The 22,327-nt window shown below is 38.9% G+C and overlaps 1 protein-coding gene across 1 annotated transcript in view; it reads right to left on the bottom strand.

The window, feature by feature from the left end:
* Window positions 1–2,029: 2,029 nt before the first annotated feature.
* Window positions 2,030–22,327, bottom strand: part of ENPEP (glutamyl aminopeptidase) — a 34,110-nt gene continuing 13,812 nt past the window's right edge. The window contains exons 5-20 of the mRNA XM_056490352.1: window positions 20,849–21,003; window positions 20,110–20,223; window positions 17,633–17,767; window positions 13,696–13,761; window positions 12,258–12,323; window positions 10,927–11,078; window positions 9,662–9,741; window positions 7,699–7,826; window positions 7,529–7,584; window positions 6,549–6,699; window positions 5,712–5,785; window positions 5,515–5,616; window positions 5,235–5,405; window positions 3,325–3,465; window positions 2,443–2,521; window positions 2,030–2,234 (exon numbers count right to left, since the gene is read on the bottom strand). Coding sequence (XP_056346327.1) covers window positions 2,088–2,234; window positions 2,443–2,521; window positions 3,325–3,465; window positions 5,235–5,405; window positions 5,515–5,616; window positions 5,712–5,785; window positions 6,549–6,699; window positions 7,529–7,584; window positions 7,699–7,826; window positions 9,662–9,741; window positions 10,927–11,078; window positions 12,258–12,323; window positions 13,696–13,761; window positions 17,633–17,767; window positions 20,110–20,223; window positions 20,849–21,003 — 1,817 coding nt within the window. The 3' untranslated portion in view covers window positions 2,030–2,087. The remainder of the gene's footprint in view (window positions 2,235–2,442; window positions 2,522–3,324; window positions 3,466–5,234; window positions 5,406–5,514; window positions 5,617–5,711; window positions 5,786–6,548; window positions 6,700–7,528; window positions 7,585–7,698; window positions 7,827–9,661; window positions 9,742–10,926; window positions 11,079–12,257; window positions 12,324–13,695; window positions 13,762–17,632; window positions 17,768–20,109; window positions 20,224–20,848; window positions 21,004–22,327) is intronic.

The raw sequence follows: 22,327 nt of genomic DNA, 5'->3' as shown, positions 1-22,327 counted from the left end.
CAGCTGGCATCTCAGCCTCACACAGCCACTCACTCGCTCCTTCTCGGTGGGATGGGGGAGAGAATTGAGCATGTGAAAACAAGAAAACTCATGGTTAAGATAATGATAGTTTAATAATTAAAGCAAAAGCAGTGAATGCAAGTAAAGAAAAACAAGGAATTCCTTCACCACTTCCCATGAGCTGGCAGGTGTTCAGCCATCCCTATGAAAGCAGAACTCCATCACACATAATAGTTACTTGGGAACACAAACACCACCACTCTGAATGTCCCTCCCTTCCTTCTTCTCCCCTCCATCTTTGTATGCTGAGCATGATGCCCTATGGTATGGAATATCCCATGGCTGAAATGGGATCAGCTGTCTCAGCTCTGTGCCCTCCCAGTTTATGGACATTCAGTCTCCTTGTTGGTAGGGTGGTGCAAGAGGCAGAAAAGGTCCTGACACTGTAAGCTTTGCTTGACAGTAATGAAAACATCCCTGTTTTATCAATACTGTTTCCAGTACAAATGGAAAACATAGCTCACACCAGCTACTGTGAAGAAAATTAACTCTATCCCAGCCCAAACCAGCACAACAGGGCAAGTGACTTTGTCACCAGATTTGTCTGGGCTTGTCACAGCTATTTGGGGTCTAGAGAGAGGCCCAAAATGAAGTGTGGAAGTCAAGTAAAGTGTTTCCATCTGGGACTGTGTAAGTTGTTCTGGAGTCCTCAGAGGCAAGCACATCACCTGTACTGAAATTTCCTTACAGTCATCTCCTCTTCCCTTTGAATAGCGTTGCAGGATGAAGGTAAGAGGAGTGTTTTTCCATGCTTCTGTCTTCTGATACAACTGCAGGTTTCTTGACAGCTGTGCATGGAATCTCCCAGGGCTTCCTACTATGAGGTGTTCTATGATTCTGCTCCCAGGACATCTGGACAGGCATTGACTCTAGCTGGTTCTGGTCTCTGCCCAGGAGACCAGGAAGAAGGCAAGGAGGTGCTCACATTTGCTGCTTGTCCAGTGCCAGGGCACAGCACATGGAAATCTGGGAACTCCAAAGCCCCCCAGCTTCCAGCTTGGCAGAGACAGGCAGAGTAGCCCTGATACTTTCTCTAGCATCACAAGGGCAGAGGGACTTGGGGCTGAGAATTCTTTCTTTGCTGTCAGTATTCCTGAAATAGACTCAATTGCAGCAGTGGGAGTCATCTGATCCCTCTGGGTGCATTTGCCACTTTTTCTGTGTTTTCTTAGAGGAGTTAATAGATTTCTCCCCCCTCAGAAGTCACTGAAGCTGTTATGTAAGTACAGCTGTGAAACACTTCATTAGAAAGACACTGAGATTTCATGTAGATTTTAAATTTTATTTTTCTATAAGAAAAGAAACAGTAAGTAAAGCATGTCTTGTTTTCAGTATTGGCTGCCACAAGTTCTCACTCTTTTTTTTTTTTTTTTTTTTTTTTTTTTTTTTAAGATTTAGAAATAAAGACAGAAGTGACCAAGACAACCCCTACCCTAAGCTACAGAATCCCATCTAATAACATTGAAAAAGAAGTTGATAATATTGATCCCTTCTGTACTGGTAGTTAAACTTCAAAAATCAGTTGAGAGGAAAGCTTAACTGGCCTTTCTGTAGTATCAGAAAGCAAACCTAAATCCCAGTCGAAGAATTCCTACAGCTATAAATACAGGGGATGATTTTCAGACACTGTCAAAACTACTGTTTTAATTCCCTTTCCTTCAGGAGAAAGCTCCTATGAGGTGCACTTGGAAAGGAATCCCTGAGTGTACTAGATATACTTCTGTGCAAAACAAGAAGTAGCTTTGGAGAGTGGTGTGCATAAGGCGTGAGACCAGAGTGATCAGCAAGGCCTCCAGTTCTGCCATCACTTCTGCCTTGAGTGGCTTTAAACCTTTGTGCTGTTTGTTCAGGCAAATTCAGTTCTCAACATATAAAGCTATTCCTGCTAAGCAGCTACACAAACATTGCTCTGGCAGTGGTCTTCTGAGTGTTTGTAGAAAAAAATATTAGGTCTTAGTCCTCTAAGGTATCTAGCTGAGAAATCCACGTTGCTAAACATCTTCGAAGATCTGAGTGCCTCTTCTTTTTCACAAAATATGACTTTGAATCCATGTTTGTATTTCCTTCTTGTTTTCTTTTAGCCATTCAATGTTGCTCTTCACTTGCTCCAATGACTGACTCCTGGGCATTTCTCCTGCCCCAGCATTAGGATATTTTTCGAAGAAATTTTCCATCTGGTAAAGAGAAAAAGAATTGATGTGAAGACACGGTCAGGGGTAATTCTGACTGGGAGAGATCCATAAGCTCATGCTAGTAGCACTGGAATAGTTTTACAGTTAACTCCTGCTGCTTTAAGCATTTAGAGGACAAAAAAATTAAGTTTCCTGCCAGAAGATTGTTAAATATATTGACTTAAACCCAAGAGAATTGATGTCACCATACCTGCCAAAGCTGGAGCTCAGTGTTGAAGGTTTGCGTAATAGTTACTATTCGACCAAGGGTTCTGTCATTTATAGTGAATCTAGAAAAACAATTTGATAAATGATGTTTGATGCAAAACCATAATTATCTGAAGCTTAAACTTCTAATTGTGTTACATTAAAGAAGATACACTCAAATTTCAGCATTTTTAAAAATAGTTGAAAAATAGCACCCCTGTGTAATCTCTGAGCTGTTCTTACATATGTTTACTAATGGAGCAATCTCTTAGGGTGGAATCTTTTTTGTAAAGTAATTACTGATTGTTTCAGGCTGGAAGTTAGGAATATTGCTGCTTGGCAATACAAAAACTGCCCCGTTCACAACTTTAGGTTTGCAGGTGTGCTTTCCTTCTGTGCTCTCACTAAGCACTTAGAAAGGAGATGGAAGGAGAGAGAAGTCACTTAAATAGTGAGGAGAAAAACTACAAGGTTTGCTATTACTTCCATTTCTCATCTGTATGTCTGCTGCTTGCTGTTACCATTAGAATAAATTTTTTTAAAAAACCTGATTTTATACTCTGTATACTTCTTAGTATGAAATCAGTCACAAGAGTGGAGACTTGATTCACTAATTTCCGTGCAATAACCAGATTTCTGTGGCCTTGGTAAAACTTTGTCTCCTTTATCACCATTTACTGGTAGTGATCATTTAGGGAAAGAATGGTTTTCAAGTTAGCAACAAAGTACTTGTTCAACAGCAAATGGATATAATTGTGTTGAATAAGCTTTCAGTTTTCATTTTGCAGAGGCCACTGATTATAGCTGTACAGTGGAAAAACAGAAAAATATGGTATGTAGCAAGATTTACAGGCAGATGTAGTTTCCCATGAGTTCAGGACAGTACCTGTCAACTAAGTACTCCCAGTTCAGTCGTATCCAGTCCCAGGCCATCGTTTTCCCATAGGTGTTATATGAGATGTATCTCAGGACTGTGAACACATCTTGGCTTTTGATGAGGCTGGTGTTGTAAATATATTTCAGATATCTAAGGGAAATGCCATAAGAATCAATGAGACCCATTTCCAAACAGGAATTTATTTTTTTCCTACAGCATTTTAAAGGTAAAGTACCCAGATCTAAAACATAACTGTGTCAAGAGATAATTGTATTGAAAGAAATCTTAGTTAGGAATCTCTTTTGCAAAGTAGGCAGAATTTATGTCCCGACTTGAAAATAGCCAAACCCCATTTTATTATTCCTATATTTTAATGCAGTAGAGAAAACAAAACTGATCAGTTAGTAGTTCAGCCAAGCACCAAAAAAGTATTTGTCCAGACTTTAAAGATCTCACAGGGACCATTAATACATGCCCAGGTAGCTTGCTTACATTGACATCTGTGCTGTTTGTTTGGAAACTTTTATCCATATAAAATTTAAATTAATTTGGACTGAGCATGCCTGCAAGTGCTGCAGTCATACTTCCAGTTATGGCACAGATGGTTTTGACTGACAGGGTGAAGAACACATGTTTTCAGGGAGATGAGTAGCATGGTCATGGATTCACAGGCGTAGCTGCAGAAGAACACCTTTCCAAGCTGTTGTGTGTTGGGATTAAGGATTGTCTTCTTTTTCCCTATATGTAATGGACAATTTTGTTCAATCTGTTTGCTCTTCCCTCTTTGCTTGTTATTTTAATAGTAGGTTAAGAGACAAGCTTTCCCTGCTTTAGGAGGGATTTTTTATTTTCTGCAAATACAGGCTAATCTAGCTAATTAGTTCATGTCTTAATAATTTCAGCCATTAGCTATTTAATGGTTTTAGATTACGACATTTGTGGTCACAAGAATTTAGGAATGCAGGTGCTTCCTACCATTATTTCAATTACTCTAATTCTTATATTTACTCTTCCTGAATCTCCTAAACTTCCTTGTTTCACCTCCTTTAAACTTGGAACTCTTTCAAGCAGAAGTTGCTCCATGTTACAGTATTTAGATACAATACAGTGGTGAATGGCCCTGGTGTAGATGTTTACTTGCACGGGTCCTACATGATACAACATGCAAAGTTATCAGATAAGCCTAAAGTAGCTGGTGTGCCTATGCACAGGGTGACAGCCTGGTGAGATACTTGCCCAGTCCGACAGTCTGCTGGACCAGTCTGGGGCAGCATCCAGACTCCTTATCATTGCCAAGGCAGCATGAATTCAATATTTTTTGCATTAGCTTGAGCACTGCAGCACAGCACCTCAGGGAGCATTGCAAGTTCATGTGGATGCCTTCATAGGACTGTTAATAACAATTGCTCAAGGCTGTTTGCCTAATTTTAGCTGGTTAGAAGGTAGACATCTAGGCTAAGCAAACTGGAGCCAATGGAGGGCGACTGACAACACCCAAAAGCAGCTTTTCCCATTGATTTTAAGCCCCTTTCCTGGTCTGGGAAAAGCAGTGCTTTGTAGGTCTGGCCTCTCTTCACTTTTTAAAGAGGAAATGGATGAAAACTAATTTACTCCTGATGTTTAAACAGTAAGCAACTAAATTTGCACAGGGTGAATGCACTGTTGGAAGACCTGAAGGTAGTTGATTGTGTGCAGCAACTACTATATCTTCAGTATCTTTCCACTAAAACAACAAGGCTTTTTTCCTGCTGTAGTACAGTCTTGAAGGGGCATGTTAGATAACTGGTCTTAAAAATGTATTGCACTCCTTATGCTCTAATCTGACCAAAATGACAGCACAGAAGAGAGGAAGAGGGGAATGAGCAAACATGACCCGTTGCTTTTGTAGGAAAAGAGAAATCTGTGTTTGTTTAAATCACCTGTCCAAAAGGGTGATGTTCCTCACTGATGCCAGGCCATATAGCAGCTTTTCTTTTTCTTGGGCTAATGAAGTTTCTTGGTATTTCTTGAACATGTAATTCCATGATGTCTCATTGCCTGAGTTCTGCATCCCATAGCGATATACTATAAGTCGGAGATTTGCAGCAATACTAAAATAAAGAAACAGTCCTTAAATATTCTTCCCTCTTTCCTACTTGAGATCAGTGACCCAGTCACATGCTATGTTCTTCACAAACCACAAAGGATGTGAGCACTCACGTTTCTCCTTGTAACCATCTATTGAAGAGTTCAGAAGCGTTTCTCAAAGATTCTGGGTCATTCATACTGCAGGAAAAGTCTAGAACAGATGCACGAAGAAGCCTTGGAGAAAGAGAGAGAGAGAGATATTTTCCTACTGCTAACTATTCTTTGAATGCATCAATAATATGAGAAGGAAAAAATAAAAATTGTCCCACTTCTGCAAATGGTCTCCAGAATCCTCCCAGAGCAGTTGATCCACAGTTGGTTTTACCAGATCGCGAAAGTATGTCTGAGGTAGAAAAAGCATGTTGGTTACATGTGTAGATTTCTTTAAATAATAATATATTTAATTTCATAGTTTATTCTCCTTCATTTTTTTCTCAGAACTAGCATCTTTTGAATGAAAAGTAACACGAACAGGCACACACACAATCTTCCCAGATCCCCAGAGCATGCCAAGTCTGAATGCTTGCAATACAGATATCCTGATAGGACAAAGCCAACCTGCTTCTCTCCAACCTTGTCTGTACTCCCAAATGAAGGCTGGAGTACAGCAAGGACACACTGCCACAGTTCCTTTCCAGAGATGATAGAGAGTCCAGGACATACTTACTTTAGTGGCCATTAAATCATGTTCAGTGTTTTAGGTCAACTAACAAACCTACTCATTGCCACATAGAGATATAGCTGTCCTTTGTGCTGAGGACAGGTGTCTGAGATTTTGCTGCCCTATACACACTTCTTTATTGAATGCAGGACAGCCTTGACTAATAAATATCTGTAACATGCCTTATGGTGACAGATAATAAAAATAATTAAGCATAATTTCTTTTCTCCAAGTGCATGGTCCTGAATGCAGAATCCAAGTAATTCAGATACCACTACTAAGCAGTGTTTAGAGGGTTTTTTTAAGAGAACAGTAATGAAAAGTAAATATTAATAGTTCAGCAACACTGAAAATCACTTGAATTTCAGTATTATTTTTGCTGGAGATTCTGAATTATCAGATTCAGTGGTCCCAAGATGGATTGGCTTTTATTTTGCTTCATCACCTGAAACAAGGGATAGATATTTTGATCATCTTCAAGCATGTTTGCAAGGTAAGTTACAGCTGATATAGCTCTATGCCAAGGTAAATACTCTGTTTCGTTTCTTAGGTATAGTGTGAGGTCCAGTGGAACAGAGTAATCCACAAGTCCAGGTCTGTGGAAGAAGAAAACATAACTTCTGTTATTTTAATGAATTTGAAGCACTTGCTTCTTCAAAGATACTAGGTTTACTATTTACTTTAGAAGGCATGAAATAGTAAAGTTTGTGAGGGAGAAAGTAGTCTGGAATGTAACTTGAAAGGTGTTTTTCAAAGAGATAACCAAGGATCACTGTTGATCAATGCCTAACCTAAAGGAATTGTGCCATTGTGAGAAGACTGCAAGCATTGTGCAGCAGCCCAGTGTGCCTAGAAGTGGGCAGTCCTTAACTGACTACATTAGTATCACAAAAAATAAAGGAATTGCTGGTTGGAGACATCCTGGAAGACTGAGGAGACTTAAACTTAGAGGCTGTCACGGATTGCCTAAAATTTATCTGTGTCAGCATGGTTGGGCACAAGAGCTAGAAGTTTCCAATCAAGTTTCTAAACAAACTACTAGCTGAGGTGGTAGCTATTCAATGCCTTGGTAAGCATTGTAGGCATGCATCTACTTTTCTGGATACCTAACTTCTTCTGAAGTGCTTCTATTATTGTTAATTATATGGAGAAAACACCTCCTTTCTAAGACCTGTGCGATTAAAGCCTGCTTTTTTCTTGCCCTGGTACTGAAAGGGAGCATTTCTCTTGATTGCATTCATAATACAAGTTGAAAATGCATACTTAAATGCACTCCTTTTGGAGGACAAGATAAAGCAACAAAGAATTAAACCTTGTACCAATGTCAGAAAATTTCTTTCAACCACCTGCGTTGTGTGAATTCTAATTATTAGTCAACAGAAAGTGAAAAACTTGTGTTGAAATCTCTGCAGAGAATTAGTTTACCTTGCTAAAGAAAAAGCGTCATCCAAAATCCCTGCACGATCAGCAGTTGAAAAATCCTGTATGAAAAGAGGAAAAGAGGGATCAAGAATATACAGATTATTTGCAGAAACCCCCCAGCCTATAGAACTCTTCTAGGAGACCCACCAGATGTTAGACATTACAACACTCACTGTGTGGTTTTGGATCAGGAGACTGCTGAACCTGGCCCAGTTTTGACTATCATAATTCACCCGAAAGAATCCAATGTGGTCTGGATTAACCTTCAGAAAAGCATCAGTAGGAGCTGGTATTGTAATTCCTACAAAACAAACATTGATCCGTTAGCACACCTGATATGATGTGAAACTCACTGGTGATTCCTTGACTCCAAAAGTATTATTTGGTTTTAATGGATATCAAAATAATTAATTTCATTTATTTCTTTATTTATTTCTAAATGGCTCTGAGTAAAGATGAGTTATTTCAGATTTTGAGGAATGCCAGCACTTGTCTTAGAACAATGAATTGTGGTAATTACTTGGGCTAGCTAGTTTGTTAAATTTGAAATAGAGATCATTGTGAGTAGGGTAAGGATGGTGAGTTTTAGTATAATTATAAGAAGTAAAAAAATTGCAAAGAAGTAGTTCTTGCAAATAAATATTTTTAAATGTTTTTCATCCTCATGTGCTCTATTAAAGTTCTTGTATTTTATCCTCCATTAGTTTAATTTTTCAGTTTGTTTCAAGTGACTAACTTTTCTTTCCTGCACTCTTCTTTGATGCTATTTTTGTAGCTATTGATAAAAGATTTACAAAATAGCTGAGACTTCATGCAAGTACTCATGCTTAAGGATTTTTTCTATTTAAAATGAATTATTGAAAAATGTTCCTTTCTCAGAAGCTTGGCCTGGTCCAGTTGGTGATGCTACATATGAAATTTTTTCTATTTCCCATTGAAAACAGTCATCTTCAATCTATGGTTTGAGGGTGGTTATAGTTAAAGCACATTTCTGTTTGGATGATACATACAAAGTATTTCTGAAGAGATTTTTCCCTACAGTTGCTGTTTGCCCTGCAAAACAGAAATTTTGTGGATATAGAAGTAAGCACCTGGTCATGACTTTGCAGTCTTTGTGAATTTAATAGCCCCTTGCTATTATAGCCCTCATATCATGTGGAAACCAGAGAAAGAAAATTTATTTGTGTCAACTTCTGACTTGTATCATGACACAAAGTATTTTTTGTTTGCTTTTGCATGGATACTAAAAGCAGCCAGGTAAAAAAACAAACAAAAAACAAACAAACAAACGAAAAAAAAAAAAACAAAAAAAAAAAAAAAACAAAACAAAAAAAAAAAAAAAAAAAAAACCAAACCAAACCAAACCAAACCAAACCAAACCAAACCAAACCAAACCAAAACAAACAAACAAAAAAAAAAAAAAACCAAAAAAAAAAAAACCAAAAAAAAAAACCAAAAAAAACCCAACAAAAAAACCAGAACAAAAATTGCATTTAAAATGGGTAACAAACAAGTACAAGAAAAGCTTAGCTGTTTGTAATATTTCTGAAATTCAATTGGATATAATTTAAAATCTGAAAAAAGTAGTAATTTTCCCCCACATTTTTGTCCACTGGAGGTGTAGAACAAGAAGTTCAGATTTGACTGCATAATAGAACAATGATTAAAAAAAAAGTAGGAATTTTCTCAGTTCTGAAATAAGCATTAGAAAAGGTCATTAGTGATCTGTGGTTCTTTTTCTTTAATTGAGCTCACATTCCCAGTTTACCATGCCACAGAAGCATTCATCAGCCTTCTACTTCTCTTTTCTTGAACTGGACAATGGCCATTTCTAAGCCAAATTGATTTTAGTACATTATAATTAAGAGTATGCATAGATGTTTATTTGAATAGGACTGTATTTAAACAGATTCTTAAGCACTATACTGAAACTGAGCCTAAATTGACACAATGTTTGTACAGGGGAAATAGTAATCTTATCACTGAAATTACTAGTAACTACAGTACAACCAAGCTGTGTGCTAGCTCCCAGATCTGAAAACTAAAAAGCATGAAAGTTCATTCTGTGGTTTGTTTTTTGCAAAAGATATTGAAAAGTTTTATCCATTCATTATCCTTAAAAGAGAAGATGTTTACCTGTAGAACTTGATGCGTTGTAGAAAGTATAATATGATGAATTGCCAAACCTCCATTTGACTGGTATATTCCATTTATAACTGAAATTATTTAATGAGAAAGAAAATCACATTACATTTGAAGCCTAATGATTAAAAACTCCTTCCAATATGTCTTTTTTTTTTGTTTATTTTAGTGCTTACATCTTTTTTAATGAAGCAGACTTGTGCTTACGAACATATACATTTACTAAATATGTCAGGCAAAATTCTAGCAGGATACAAAGCAAATAATTTAGTAATATATGATGATATGTTACTAACTGGTGTCAGTGTTAATGCTGATGTGTCTAGGGCTTTGTGCAGACACTAGTTAATCTTCGCAATGCTGACTTGCAATAAACGTTTAAGTGTTACACAAGTTTTTTTACAGATTGAAAAAATGAAAGAGTTTAAGCAACCACTGTGATACAGTTAATAGGATCTCTCGCCTTTTCCAGCCTATTTTTCTTCTCCAAGACAATTCTAATTCCTTTATTATAAAACACTGGGTGGCAAATGCAAACTTACTTCTTGCTCCTTGTATACCTTTATTAGGTAGGTGCAGATTCCTCAGTCCAGGGCATGCCCAGCACAAAGATGAGAAATTTGGACAGGAATGGAGCCAAGACTGACCAAGACTGTGACCAAGACTGTGCCCCAGTCAGGGACATGAGACAGCAGAGCATGCTGTGAGCGTAATGTCAGCCATTGGCATAGGGCTGCTAAAGTTATTAAGCCCTTTTGAGCAGTCAACTGCTGTTTAATAATATTCCATATTAGTATATTATAGTTCATCCCAGGGAGATTTCTTCTTGGTGACAAATGCTATAGGAAAATATATGTCATCTTTATAACCCTGGGTTAAGTAAATGGTCACCAAATTCCAGAAAATAAATAAAATTAAGGTTATGTTGTCTCTTCCTACCTCCAGGAAAAAAATTTATTGTTTTGTATCTCCTAAACAAAATATCTCAAAAGATTTATACAATTTTAGTTTTACTAGTTCTTTTTTGAAGCTTATTACTATGGAATTTAGAGAGATACTGTGTTTCCCAAGAGAAAACCCATGCAGGTTTTTTGGGTTTGTTTGTCTATTTGTGTTTTTTGTTTGGTTGGTTTCTTTTTTTTTTTTTTTTTTGGTTAATTTGGGGTTTTGTGTTAACTTGTTTTTGTAAATGCACTTGATGAGGTACATTCTACTTAGTTTCTACTTGGTTTGAATCAACATTTGCAGTAGGAACTTACCCAAGATCAGAAGGAGGATGAGAAGCGTTTGCATTGGGATCCAAAAGAAAACGTTTCTGTGTGAATACTAAATTATCTCCCATCTCCAAAACAGGGTAGCCCATCTGCCTAGTCCATGTGTCCATTACTTCCTTCACAGGTTTATTACTTGCCTATGAAGGATGGAAGAAGGTTGGAGTGAAAATGGAAATTCAGTCGTAAGAGGAAGGAAAGTATCTCTGGTATTAAGAAAAAGAAGAGCAGAAAGGGGCAGAGGAAAGAGCATGTTCAGAACAAAATATTCCTCCATTAAATCCTTTTATGATGCCTGTCATTGAAGAAAGAAATTATTTGGAAACTTGAATACCCACAGAAGAAATGAGAAATGTGTAGGCAGGAGACTGGCCAGTATCTTGGATAAGAAATAGTGAGGAATCTTTGAGGCCCCTTGCATGCTCTAAGATCACTCCATTTTTTTTCTTACAGAAAAGCTGAACAGGACAGAAAGGACATGGGGATTTTTAAAGCCAGAAGCCTCTTTGCAGTGTGTCATGTTTTTAATGTGAAGGAAGAACCACCAGCAGCTGCACCAATTCATTCTGTGACCCCTGAACATCTTTCCTAGGAACTAGAGCTGGAGAAACCTATCACTTCCTCCCCAGAATGCCACCTGTGAGGGGAGTGAGCTAGGGTCACTTCTAGTGTTTCCTTCTCCAGATGAGATAGATGATGTGAAGATGCAAAGCACTAGAGAGAGAAAGTAGGAAGTTCTGCTGAGTAGGAAGAAGTCTGGGAGCAAGGAGAAGACCAAAACTAGAAAAGAGACACAAAATTTGGGCTCTGTGTGTGTCCACAGGGTTGGAAGAAAAGGAAATAATATCAGGGTAGAACCTGGCAATGAGATAGATGGAGAAAAATAATCCAGCCTCATGGAACAGGAAAGTCCCAACTGGGACTCAGAATCTAGAGAGGGAGATAAGCACCAAAATTACTTGGGAATTGATACTACTGAAAACTTTCAAACATGTGAATCTGGAGAGAGAAAAGAGACAGTATGGGGTGTATGTGTGTGGTGGATGAGAAGTGTTTTGACACATGAAATAAGTTTGAGTTGGAGAGGGAATGTTTCAGTAGCAGGTTGTTAGCAAGGCCTCCTTTCTTGTTTCTTATTCCACTCCCACAGCCTTATAAAAAAAAAAAAAAAATAGAAAAAAAATATACTGGAGGGCTGCCTAACTTGTGATCTCTCATTGACAAAAGAACTACAGAATATGAAAAGTTTGAGAAACTGAAATCGGGGGGTGAGATATTAAACATTTATTAGCAAGGGTTTGGGTGGATGCAAAATATACCTCTTCCAGAGCTTCCCAAAATTGTTGTGTCTTGGCATTCTGGAAATGGTGTTTCTTCAAATACGCCTAGAGGGAGATGGGAGACTGAAAATACTACTAGTGTTTCTTCTTTGCCTATGAAAACAATACACATATTCACAGGGACACATAGAGTACCTCTCAGTTGCACAGAGTATGCACACATTAATGGGAGATTAAATGGATCAGTATTCAGGTGATGTAATTCCTTTGCTGTCCAATGCATCCCATAACACCAAAAGTCAGCATTTTCCAGAGTGACTTGTTAGTAAGAAATAAATTTGTACTTGAAGAGTTCTTTGTGTTTTGTTTAAAGGGACACCACTATACCTTGTTGCAAATTTCTGACTAATATAAGAGGCTGTTTAGCAGGAGGAAGATATTTAATAAGATTTCACTACCTGTGGACTTAGAGTGGAAGTAGGAAATTGTAGCCACCTCTAAGTTTTGATCGTGATTGTTACAAGGAGCAATAGTGTACAGCAAAGAGTTTGCAACACCTAAATCTTATTCACATCCTGTGTCTTCCCCGGCTGCTTGGCGGGTGTTTTCCTACCCTATCAGCTGCTCCTGGTGATGTTCAGTCGGTAGATGGTGCTGTTTGTTTCGCTGTTGGCCACAGCTGCCTACGTTAGTGCTCTGGAAGGCTCTGAGCAGCGGGGAAGGGTTGGGCTCTCGGGGACAAGGTGGCTGTATTTTGCCATCTTGAGTAACTCTTCTGATTCTCATGTGAAAGGGGAAGTACAGGAAAATACAACTATCTTGTAGCAGCCCATAAATGTGCTCTTTATGAGAGAGGGAAGCAAAAACAAATGTGGTAAGCTTGCACTGTAACTCTTGTTACCAATGTCTGTACAGAATAAAGGACAGGCAACCTTTTTCCTTCTGTGCCAGCTCTTTTCTCCCATAATTTTGTATAACCACTTTTTTCCTCCACAAGAAAGAACTATGAACTGTGCAATATAGCCCTTTTCTTCTCCCTATTCCCTTGACTTTCTAGGGTTGGGTGCCCCTACATCAGGGCATGGATGAGGTTATGCCTCTAAGAGTGTCCCTACATATCAGCCTTGTGTGGGTTGGAGGATCCTGGCCATAGGAAGCTCCAGATACACTTTACAGTGGAATGAGGGAATCCCAGTTGACAACAGGATAACAGTGGGATAGAGGAGGTTTTTCGATTAAAAGCTGTCAGGAATTTAGGTCCTCACTGTCTGGCTATCAAATCTTTATGCAGTTCACATTCCTGCTTTTGTGGCAGCATGGAACTTCTTCCCCTCCATGTTGCCACTCAGTACTGAAATGCACTAAGTACTTTTGCTACCAATACCAGGATCTCTGATATTCACTTTTTGAACAATGGCTTTGCTAGTGTCACATGAAGATGGGCTGTATTTCTGGCAGGCTTTGGTGCCACCTTTACCTGACAGCCTTTCTGGAAGAGGTCTGGGGTAATCCAGTCTTGAATCATTCTGAGGATTGATGCACCCTGAGGACGAAGGAAAAGGGGAGAAGGTCAATTCACACTGCTGTAACACAGGTTTCCATTAATCTAAAAGGCAACATGGAAATGAGTATTTTATAAGGCAAAGATAGAAGTCATCCATCAGACGAAGGAAGTGGATTTTCTATTTCCTCTGTGGGATAGTGTGCCTATCTGGATGTGAGAATCAGTCTTTAGTTGTGATCAGACACTTTTTTCTATGAACTCTTGAGCCCTGCTGCTGTAGGTTACTGTCCTGCCCCTCTACCAGTTTGTGTGAGCAAGGCTCCTGGTTTCATGTTGAACCGGATAGGGGTGAGGGCAGCTGAGGACCATGTCAGGGGAACAGCCTGAGAGAGGAAGTGACTTCAGATGAACACACAGCAGGAAGGAAACTCTTAAGGTGCTGCCAGTATGGGGCTTTACAGGATGGGTATGCTATCTCAAGATAAAGAATGAGATTTGCTGAAGACTGGTGTAAGAGCTCTGGCTTCTGAAGCAGGGTAGACTTGAGATCAGAGAAGTTACTAACTTGGGCATCACAGGAAGAAACCAAACAATTAGGATGTTGAAAGAAGAAAGAAACAAAAGGAAGACAAAGAGAGAAATAGAACAGCCGCGTGGTACAAAGAACAGAGTGTACACAAAATGATGAAGGGAAAAAGAAAGGGGTGCTAAGATGCAAAATACAATTTTGGAATTAGCATGTTTTAATTTTCTAAGGTAAATCAAGGGGCAGTTGAGAGCCTAATGCTATGAATGGTTTAAAAATCCAGTTGTCCCATGAAAACAAGAATATTCTCTGAATTCTCAGTAAATAATTTTTCCTCTATTTTTGTGTGTGAGAATAATGGCTAGATGAGTCATGGCAGAGGGATGGTTTGAACAGTCTCAACAGTCTCAGATATGTCTCAAACTGCTTTCCAGGCTATTGTTGGGGAGTCAAAGTGGTCAGCAGATGACTCTTTTCTGATACAGAAATCTGATGTGTTTGCCATGGGATATGTTCAAAACAAATTCAGTGACATTTAGAATGGATATCCATTAGTGGTAATCGTAAGGCTGCTTAGTGATTAGTGGTGATCATAAGGCCATGATCCCATGCACTAGGGAACCCCAGTTCCTCAGCTTTGTCTCTCAGCCACTTCTTATCTGATATTACCTCTTATAAATCATCCCCTCCCATTTATATTAAAAGTAGAAATACACACTTACACATGCCTTTAGGAACAGTGGAGACTTCTTTGGCTTAAAATTGTAATGTATAGTTAGTCACTTACACCTTCTACTATTATTTTTATGTCTCTTCCCCCCTCTCTTGTCATTCCTCTGTAGTCCATGATGGAGTGTGTTTGAGAAAAACTCATCCTAACAAAAAATCACTGAATGCCAGTATTTTAATGACCTTTCTTTCTTACAACTATTTGGGTATTGTCAGGAAAGTGACCTTAATCTGACTAGCTGATGTTCTCTGATGGGGGCATAAAGGGGGAGTCTTTTATCAACACCTACATAATTTCATAGTAATTGCCAAGCACATGATAAGATTTGTTTGTGGCAGAAATGTGGAAGATGAATCCTAAACTTCTGTAGAAGAGAAGTTCCAAAAATATGGGGGTCCAAGAAAAAATTTCTCACAGAATTTATTTAAGACAAAAAACATCACTGTTACTTTAATAAAACCTTTCAAAATAAGAGATATGATTAAACTGGGAAAGAAATGAGATGAAAATACTTTTCTCACCAGCTCTACTGTAGTAGAGCTTTCCTAGGCATATAATGCCCTACCAACCACACAGCAGTTAGAGGAGCTGTACAGAATATGCTGCAACAATTCCCTTAGGCAATTCATTAGGGTCTTAGGATTGGATAAGATCTCTGGTTGTTCTGGTAAGACTAATAGAGAGCATTCCAAATTAGACTTTATTTGTTTAGTGATGAATATTATCATGAGAAGATTGTTTTTAAAAGAAAAATGCAAAAGAGAAGCCAAAATAAAGCCAAAAAGAAACAAGTTAATTTTGTCATGCATTTATATATAAATACCATCAGTAACTTGAGCTAAATCTAAGCAAAGACTTTCTCTTTCAAGCCAAATTATAGCCCAAGCCAAATTATATCCCAAGCAAACTGTTCCAAAACAATGCACAAGTCCTCAAGTGTTTTTGCTTAAAAAAATGAGTTCATGTAACAATTATCTAGGCACAAAGAGATGACTAGAAGCTAGTCTTTTTTTTTCCCCATTGTTTTTACAGACCCTGCAAAAGTATTCTCTTGCTTAATTCACCACTAAAATACATTTTGATTGAGAGTATTTGATTTAGCTCAGTATATTTCGTGACTTTTGTTAGCTTGATTTAAAAAACAATGTTACACAATGCAGGGTTTACATGTTTTATGATTTGACTGTGAGGCATTTATCATGCAATAAATACTGATTGTATTGTTGGATAGAGGATTTAACAATTGAAAACAGAAAACTGATGGAAATGGATGGATCAAGTCTAGCTAATAAAAGTAGTATCTACAGTTCAGACTGTAGCACAGCTAAAACTAAAGTCAGTGCAATAGATATACTTTATATTTAGCTGATAATGGGAGCTTGGAGGGAAAACAACAAACAGTGTTTAATAATGGTGAATTTTGTGTGTTCAATGGAAGCATGCTGTGGCATCAGATAGGGAACACTGTTTCTCCTGTGCTTCTGTGGGCTTGCCTCTTGATACACTGCAGAAGACAACTGGAGAGAACAGTGTTGGGGCCTTTGACTCAAGAGACTCCCTGGTGAGATACAGGGAGACACCTGCTTTATTCCATGTCTAAGGCTTGTCTAAGGACAGAGTGGACATGGAGGGAGATGAGCTGGCCTCAGCCCCCTAGGCTGGGTCTTCAAAGTGATGATCCTCAGCACGGCTAGTGGTGTCCCTCATGCTCTGGACCTCACAGCACTTTCCCACATGTGCTGACCTGCAGGCTGCCACCCCACACGGCAAGTCCTGCCAGTGGCCTCTGTGTGCCCTGCTCACAACAGTGGCTGGATGACTCCAGCATTCCAGTGTATCTCTGCTAAGGCAGACCCAAGGTATTCTTCCAGTTAGATCCTTAGGGAGTCTTTGTAGGCACAGGTCCTCACTGCCACTGACTGGGATGGGATGAGCAAAAAATCTTGTCAAATACTTAATGGAGTGTCTGCTACCAACTCCTGGGCTACAGACTACTATACTCCAATGAACTCCTGACCTCCACAACTTTCAGTGAAGTGTGGAGCTAACTTATCTCCCAGGGTAGGCCAATACCAGTAGAAGCTGGTGTAACCCATCTTTGCTAAAGTTTTTTGGGTGGCTGGGATACTGTGAGCAACTTGCGATAAAAAGTCCTGTTTTCCCTGCTTGGTTCCCTGACTTGCTTCCTCAAAAAAGAAGTTATACTGGCTGCAAGTGTGATGGAGAAGTGACAGAAAAGATACCTGGACATTTGCCCTTGCTTCCTCTGCCCTTGTGTTGGATTATGAGACTTGACATAACTGGGCTGCATCAGCATGAGGTGATGGGAGGGGAATGTGATTAGTACCTGGTTTAGTTTAATTTTAAACCAAACATTGCAGTGGCAGAGGCTGGTGACAGTGTTCTGGCTGCATCACTGCATGCTGTGAGCATGCCTGCATGGTGTGCAGTGGCTGACAAGGCTCTGGCTGCACTGCTCCTGTCACAGCTGCTTTTAATGCATCATCACTGACAGCAGTTGGGAATGTCCCAGAACAAAGATCTACATAGACACAGCTCAAGTGAATTAGGAGTCCTGATAATGAGTACCCCCGACATTTAACTCCTCTCCACAGCTGGCACGTCCTTTACATCCAAAGTCACAAAAGTCCTACCTTACTGTAGGATATCCCATCAAACACAGAGGTGATTTCAGCTGGAGATGACACATCGACTACAATTGGGTGGGAAGAAAGCAAAGAGTCATCCTTCAGTACAGGAAGCACATCCTCAATTAAAACCTGTTCAAGCTGAGAAAGAGAAGACATTAGAATAGAAACAAAGGCAGGAGTATATGACTACTCCACAAATAAGTAGCTTGAACTTCAACTTCTCTAGGCCACTGTCTTAAGCTGCAATACAGGATGTGACCAAAAGTATGTATTCTATCACCATCTGTTGAAACCAGATCCAGAATTATTATCTGCATGGGAGATATTCTCTTCTAATGGGCCATCTGCTAAAAACCAGGTGAGGAAGTGTTCTTTATCTTTTCCACAATCCATCCTTCCTCAAGGGAGATATCCTCTGTTAATGGGCCATTAAGTCCCACTGCATGACTGATAAAATTACATCATCCCACTGGGAGATGCTCCACCCAGGGAGAGGAGCCAAGCATTTCCTACCTAGATAAAATCTGAGATTTGGAATCCCAAGGCAGCCTTTTCCACTGAATTCCAGAAGAAAACCTTTCCACATCATCTCTGGACCTTCAGAGGAAAACTGCACCCTTCTACAGGAGCACTGCTACAGCTGAGCCACTTCTGTCACTGCAGGAGGATGCAGCCACCATTTAATGGGACTGCTACCAACACACTGACTGACAGGGTGTCAGGATGTATTCTGACTCTGTCAGTGTTTTTGGGATTGCTCTTTGTAATATTGTATTTCTATTTTAGTTTTCCTAGTAAAGAACTGTTACTCCTATTCCCATATCTTTGCCTGAGAGCCCCTTAATTTCAAAATTATAATAATTTGGAGGAGGGGGGCTTACATTTTCTGTTTCAAAAAGAGGCTCCTGCTTGTCTTAGCAGACACCTGTTTTTCAAACCAAGACAGCTATTTGAAATAGAATGAAATTTCATGCCCTCTGTTGTAAACTCTTGCTTTACATCAGAGAGGGGTGGGATATAATTTCTCATTAACTAGGATAAATGGCCTTTTGAAGATCCTGTTTTCTTGTGTATATCATCACACAGACACACCCATCCCACCCTCCCTTGCCCCTGGTAGGCCAAAAGAGTAGCCTGTGTTACCAATTTCAGAAGTGTGACAATATTTACAAAGCATTATGATCTCCTCTTGCAAAAGAGGAGCTGGGTAGGAAGGGAGGGAGGGAAGAGGAAGGCAGGGGTCCCCATTCCAAGTCTTATAATGTTTTTTTTTAAATTGATTTGAATTTTTTAGAAAATATTAAGTAGCCAGCAGCCAAAATCATCTTATTTCCTAATCAATATTGACCAAAAAAAGACTAAAATTCAATTTAGCTTTCCTCTGCAATATTCACTAGGATAACATTGAAATGTCTTAGATCTTAGATGAACATAGTATCTAGATGAAAAAAGGTATTTTAATTTTTAAACTCAGTAATTAGAATTTTTTTTACATAGTTAGCACCATAAATCTTCTACTTTCAAGGGTAAAAGTGACCCAGGGAATGATTTTGTTCTTAGCCTGTCTGCAGGAGAGAGGGAGGGAAAGCAGCAAGTAGGCACTGCTTCTAAAGTCACTAAAGTCACTAGGCTCAGGAGATAGTAGATTTCAACAGGCTCAGACCATGCAAAACCTACTCTACTCCCTTCCACTGGTATACATTGTGTATGTGTGAGCATCCAGAACTTCATTACATCTGGACAGCTGGGGAAAATATGCATGCTATGTGCCATCACATCTATTTGGGAGGAGAGGAAGGAAGGAGCAAGAAAACTCCCTTTATTCAGAGTATAATGCATATTTAAGGCTAACTTCTTTGCAACGCCCTAAAGAGTCTGGAGTTGGCACAGTTAGCACTTCTGCTATCCACTGTCACCACCTATTTTTGCACTGCACAGAATAGAGATTGTCTGAGTTGGAGCATTTGAAATGACACTTACAATGCTGGCAGAAGCTGAATGGGTGTCCACTATTTTCCTTGTTAATAGACCAAATTGTGGAGACAGGCCCAGGTTCCCAGACCTTACCAGATCAGATAATGATCCTAAGTCCCATGGAGAGAGTACAGCCCAGCTAAATAAATACAGGAGAGTCTCCGTCTTTCAGAGTTAGACCTTTAAGCAACTCTGCAAAACTGTTAAGGCTCTGTCCAGAACCCACCTAGGTGTTATTTGCCATAATAACCAAACACTTCACTCACTTGTTAAAAAAGAATTACCCTTCTCTGCAAACTAAAACTTCATAAAGTTTACTTTTACTAGTTTCAGACCATAACAAAGGTAGGTGGAAAACTTAAACCAACTTTTTCTTTATGTTGCATCACACTATGTTAGTTTTCTATAAATATACTTTAAGTCCTCATCATCCTTGCCTAAATTTTACTCCCTCCCAAAATGTTCCTCCCAGCCCCACCAAACCTCCACAAGGCAGAAATAATTACCATTTTCCAATCTGGTTCTGATGCATTTGCTCCCAGGTACTCAAAATAACTGGCAAATCCTTCATTTAACCACAGGTCATCCCACCAGTCCATGGTTACAATATTTCCAAACCACTACAGTTATAAACATAAAGATGTAGGTTTAGACAAATAGTACATGTACGTTTCAGTATCTCACATCTGCATATAGAAAATTCACTTGCTTCCTTTTTTCTGCTGCCAGATGAAAATTATCATAATTCTGGGGTTTGAATAGGAATGAAGGCTTTGCCTTGTGTTAAAACATCACTTTAATTATAAAATTACATATTACTCGGGAGATTGCTAATGATTCATGTGCCACTGAAAATATTTTTAGTTTCTCCCTCTTGATTTGATGATTTTTGATTTCAGGATGTTTTCAGACAGCCTCCACAGTGTATAAATGTCCCTGTTTGCCTGCCTAAAAGAGACATCTGCACACATAAATTAGTTTCTCTACGACATTTTAGACAGATTTTTGTAAACTGGCTGGCAGTCTGGGTCCAAGCATCTAACTTCCTGAGAAAAATTCCAAGGCAGTAGTCAAGGTATTTTGAAGCTCTATTGGGGATCTGTTTTAACAGATGATATTTTGCAATCAGATTCTGAGCACATGTAGCAGATCCTGAGACAAAGTTAATGACAGTATTTTCAAGATTAAAATGTTGTGACTATATATTTGAAACACTGTAGAAGTAACTCATTTCCTAAAATATACCTGGTGAACGAGTTCATGGGCTATCACAGCAGCTACTCTCTGTTTGTTGGATGTAGCTGACTCCTTAGGATCATACAGCAGGTTTGTTTCTCGGTATGTGATCAGCCCCCAGTTCTCCATAGCACCTGTCCCGAAATCTGGAATTGCTATTTTATCTGTAGATAAAGAAAGAGACAACGATTACCACTGTATCCTTCGAATCAATTAGCTTGTCCTCTCTCTCTGTATTTACAGCCTGTTTGGCTTACTATTTGTGATTCTGGCTAACTACTGTGGACTGCAGGCTATGATCTGTGTTCAAGAAGAGAACTAGCCTAAAGCAGCTGATGCAAGTGCCTTGGCTCTGCTGAGATTGACAGAGGTAGGATCAGTTGCTCTTGCTGAGGATCTGTCCTGGGAGGTGATGCTATGCCATCTCCTGGGAACATATGTATCATGCATTACTTAATTTGGGCTCCAGAAATTAATATTATTGTCTGGGGATGTGCTGTAGGCAGTAAACCTCCTGAAACTATTTGTAGAATAATGAGGTATGACATTGTTTGTCACACTGTTGTATTAAAAAATATTTATTGACATGTTAACTGAAGTAAATCCCCCGTGCAGTGAACATCTGCTTCTATGCCTAGCAATTTGTGGGGGTCACTCATTTATGGTCAGTAATCAATACAGGCTTAAATGAGAATTGAAGACTCAATTGAAGTGGCATTTTCTTCTGCAAATAATGACCACAGGCTTTCTATATGGGTTAGTGAAAAAGTACAGATGGATTTAAAGCTGAACAGAATGAAAACCCCTCGCCCCACTCCAACAGAAGATAGGAATTACTTACTTTAAATTAAACAACTTGATTATAGAATCAAAGCTGATAGTTTGGCAAGGTCTTCAGTGACAGTCAAAATGAGGATACAAGGAGAAAGGTAATGCCAGAAGCCATAAATCAATGCGAAATACAATATTTAAATAAATCATTATGCAGAAACATATCTGAATAATCACGTTTGACTTGGATAACTTCTAATAATGAGGGAGCAACACGGCAAGTCAAGGTTACTGATCCAACAAATAGATATTCTGGGAAAATCAGTATAGAATCAACAAAAATATCTATCTTGTGACACTGCTGACCTGAAGATACCAGTTCATCCTGTCACACAGACAGGCCTTTATCCTGCCATGGCAGAGTCATCAGGCTTTCATGACAGTGAAAGTTTGAATATAAAGCACAGGTGAAATTTAGTACCTATTATTACTGGGGACCAGTGTGAGAAAGAACAACATATTGTACTGGTTTCCCTAATTCAGTTGTCATTGAAATGCAAACATATTTATGGTAAACTTAGGTGCTGTTTTGAAAGGAGGCAAAAGTCTTTTGTTAAAATAATATAGATTAGCCTGATAGGTACAGGTACAAATAGCCAACAAAAGGTTTGCACAGCATTAATAATTGTCTTCAAAGTTTGGGGGATATTTTTCCTC

This window comes from Oenanthe melanoleuca, chromosome 4 (genome assembly GCF_029582105.1).
Source record: "Oenanthe melanoleuca isolate GR-GAL-2019-014 chromosome 4, OMel1.0, whole genome shotgun sequence".
Lineage (NCBI taxonomy): Eukaryota > Metazoa > Chordata > Aves > Passeriformes > Muscicapidae > Oenanthe > Oenanthe melanoleuca.
This window is presented reverse-complemented; position numbering and strand designations above follow the sequence as displayed.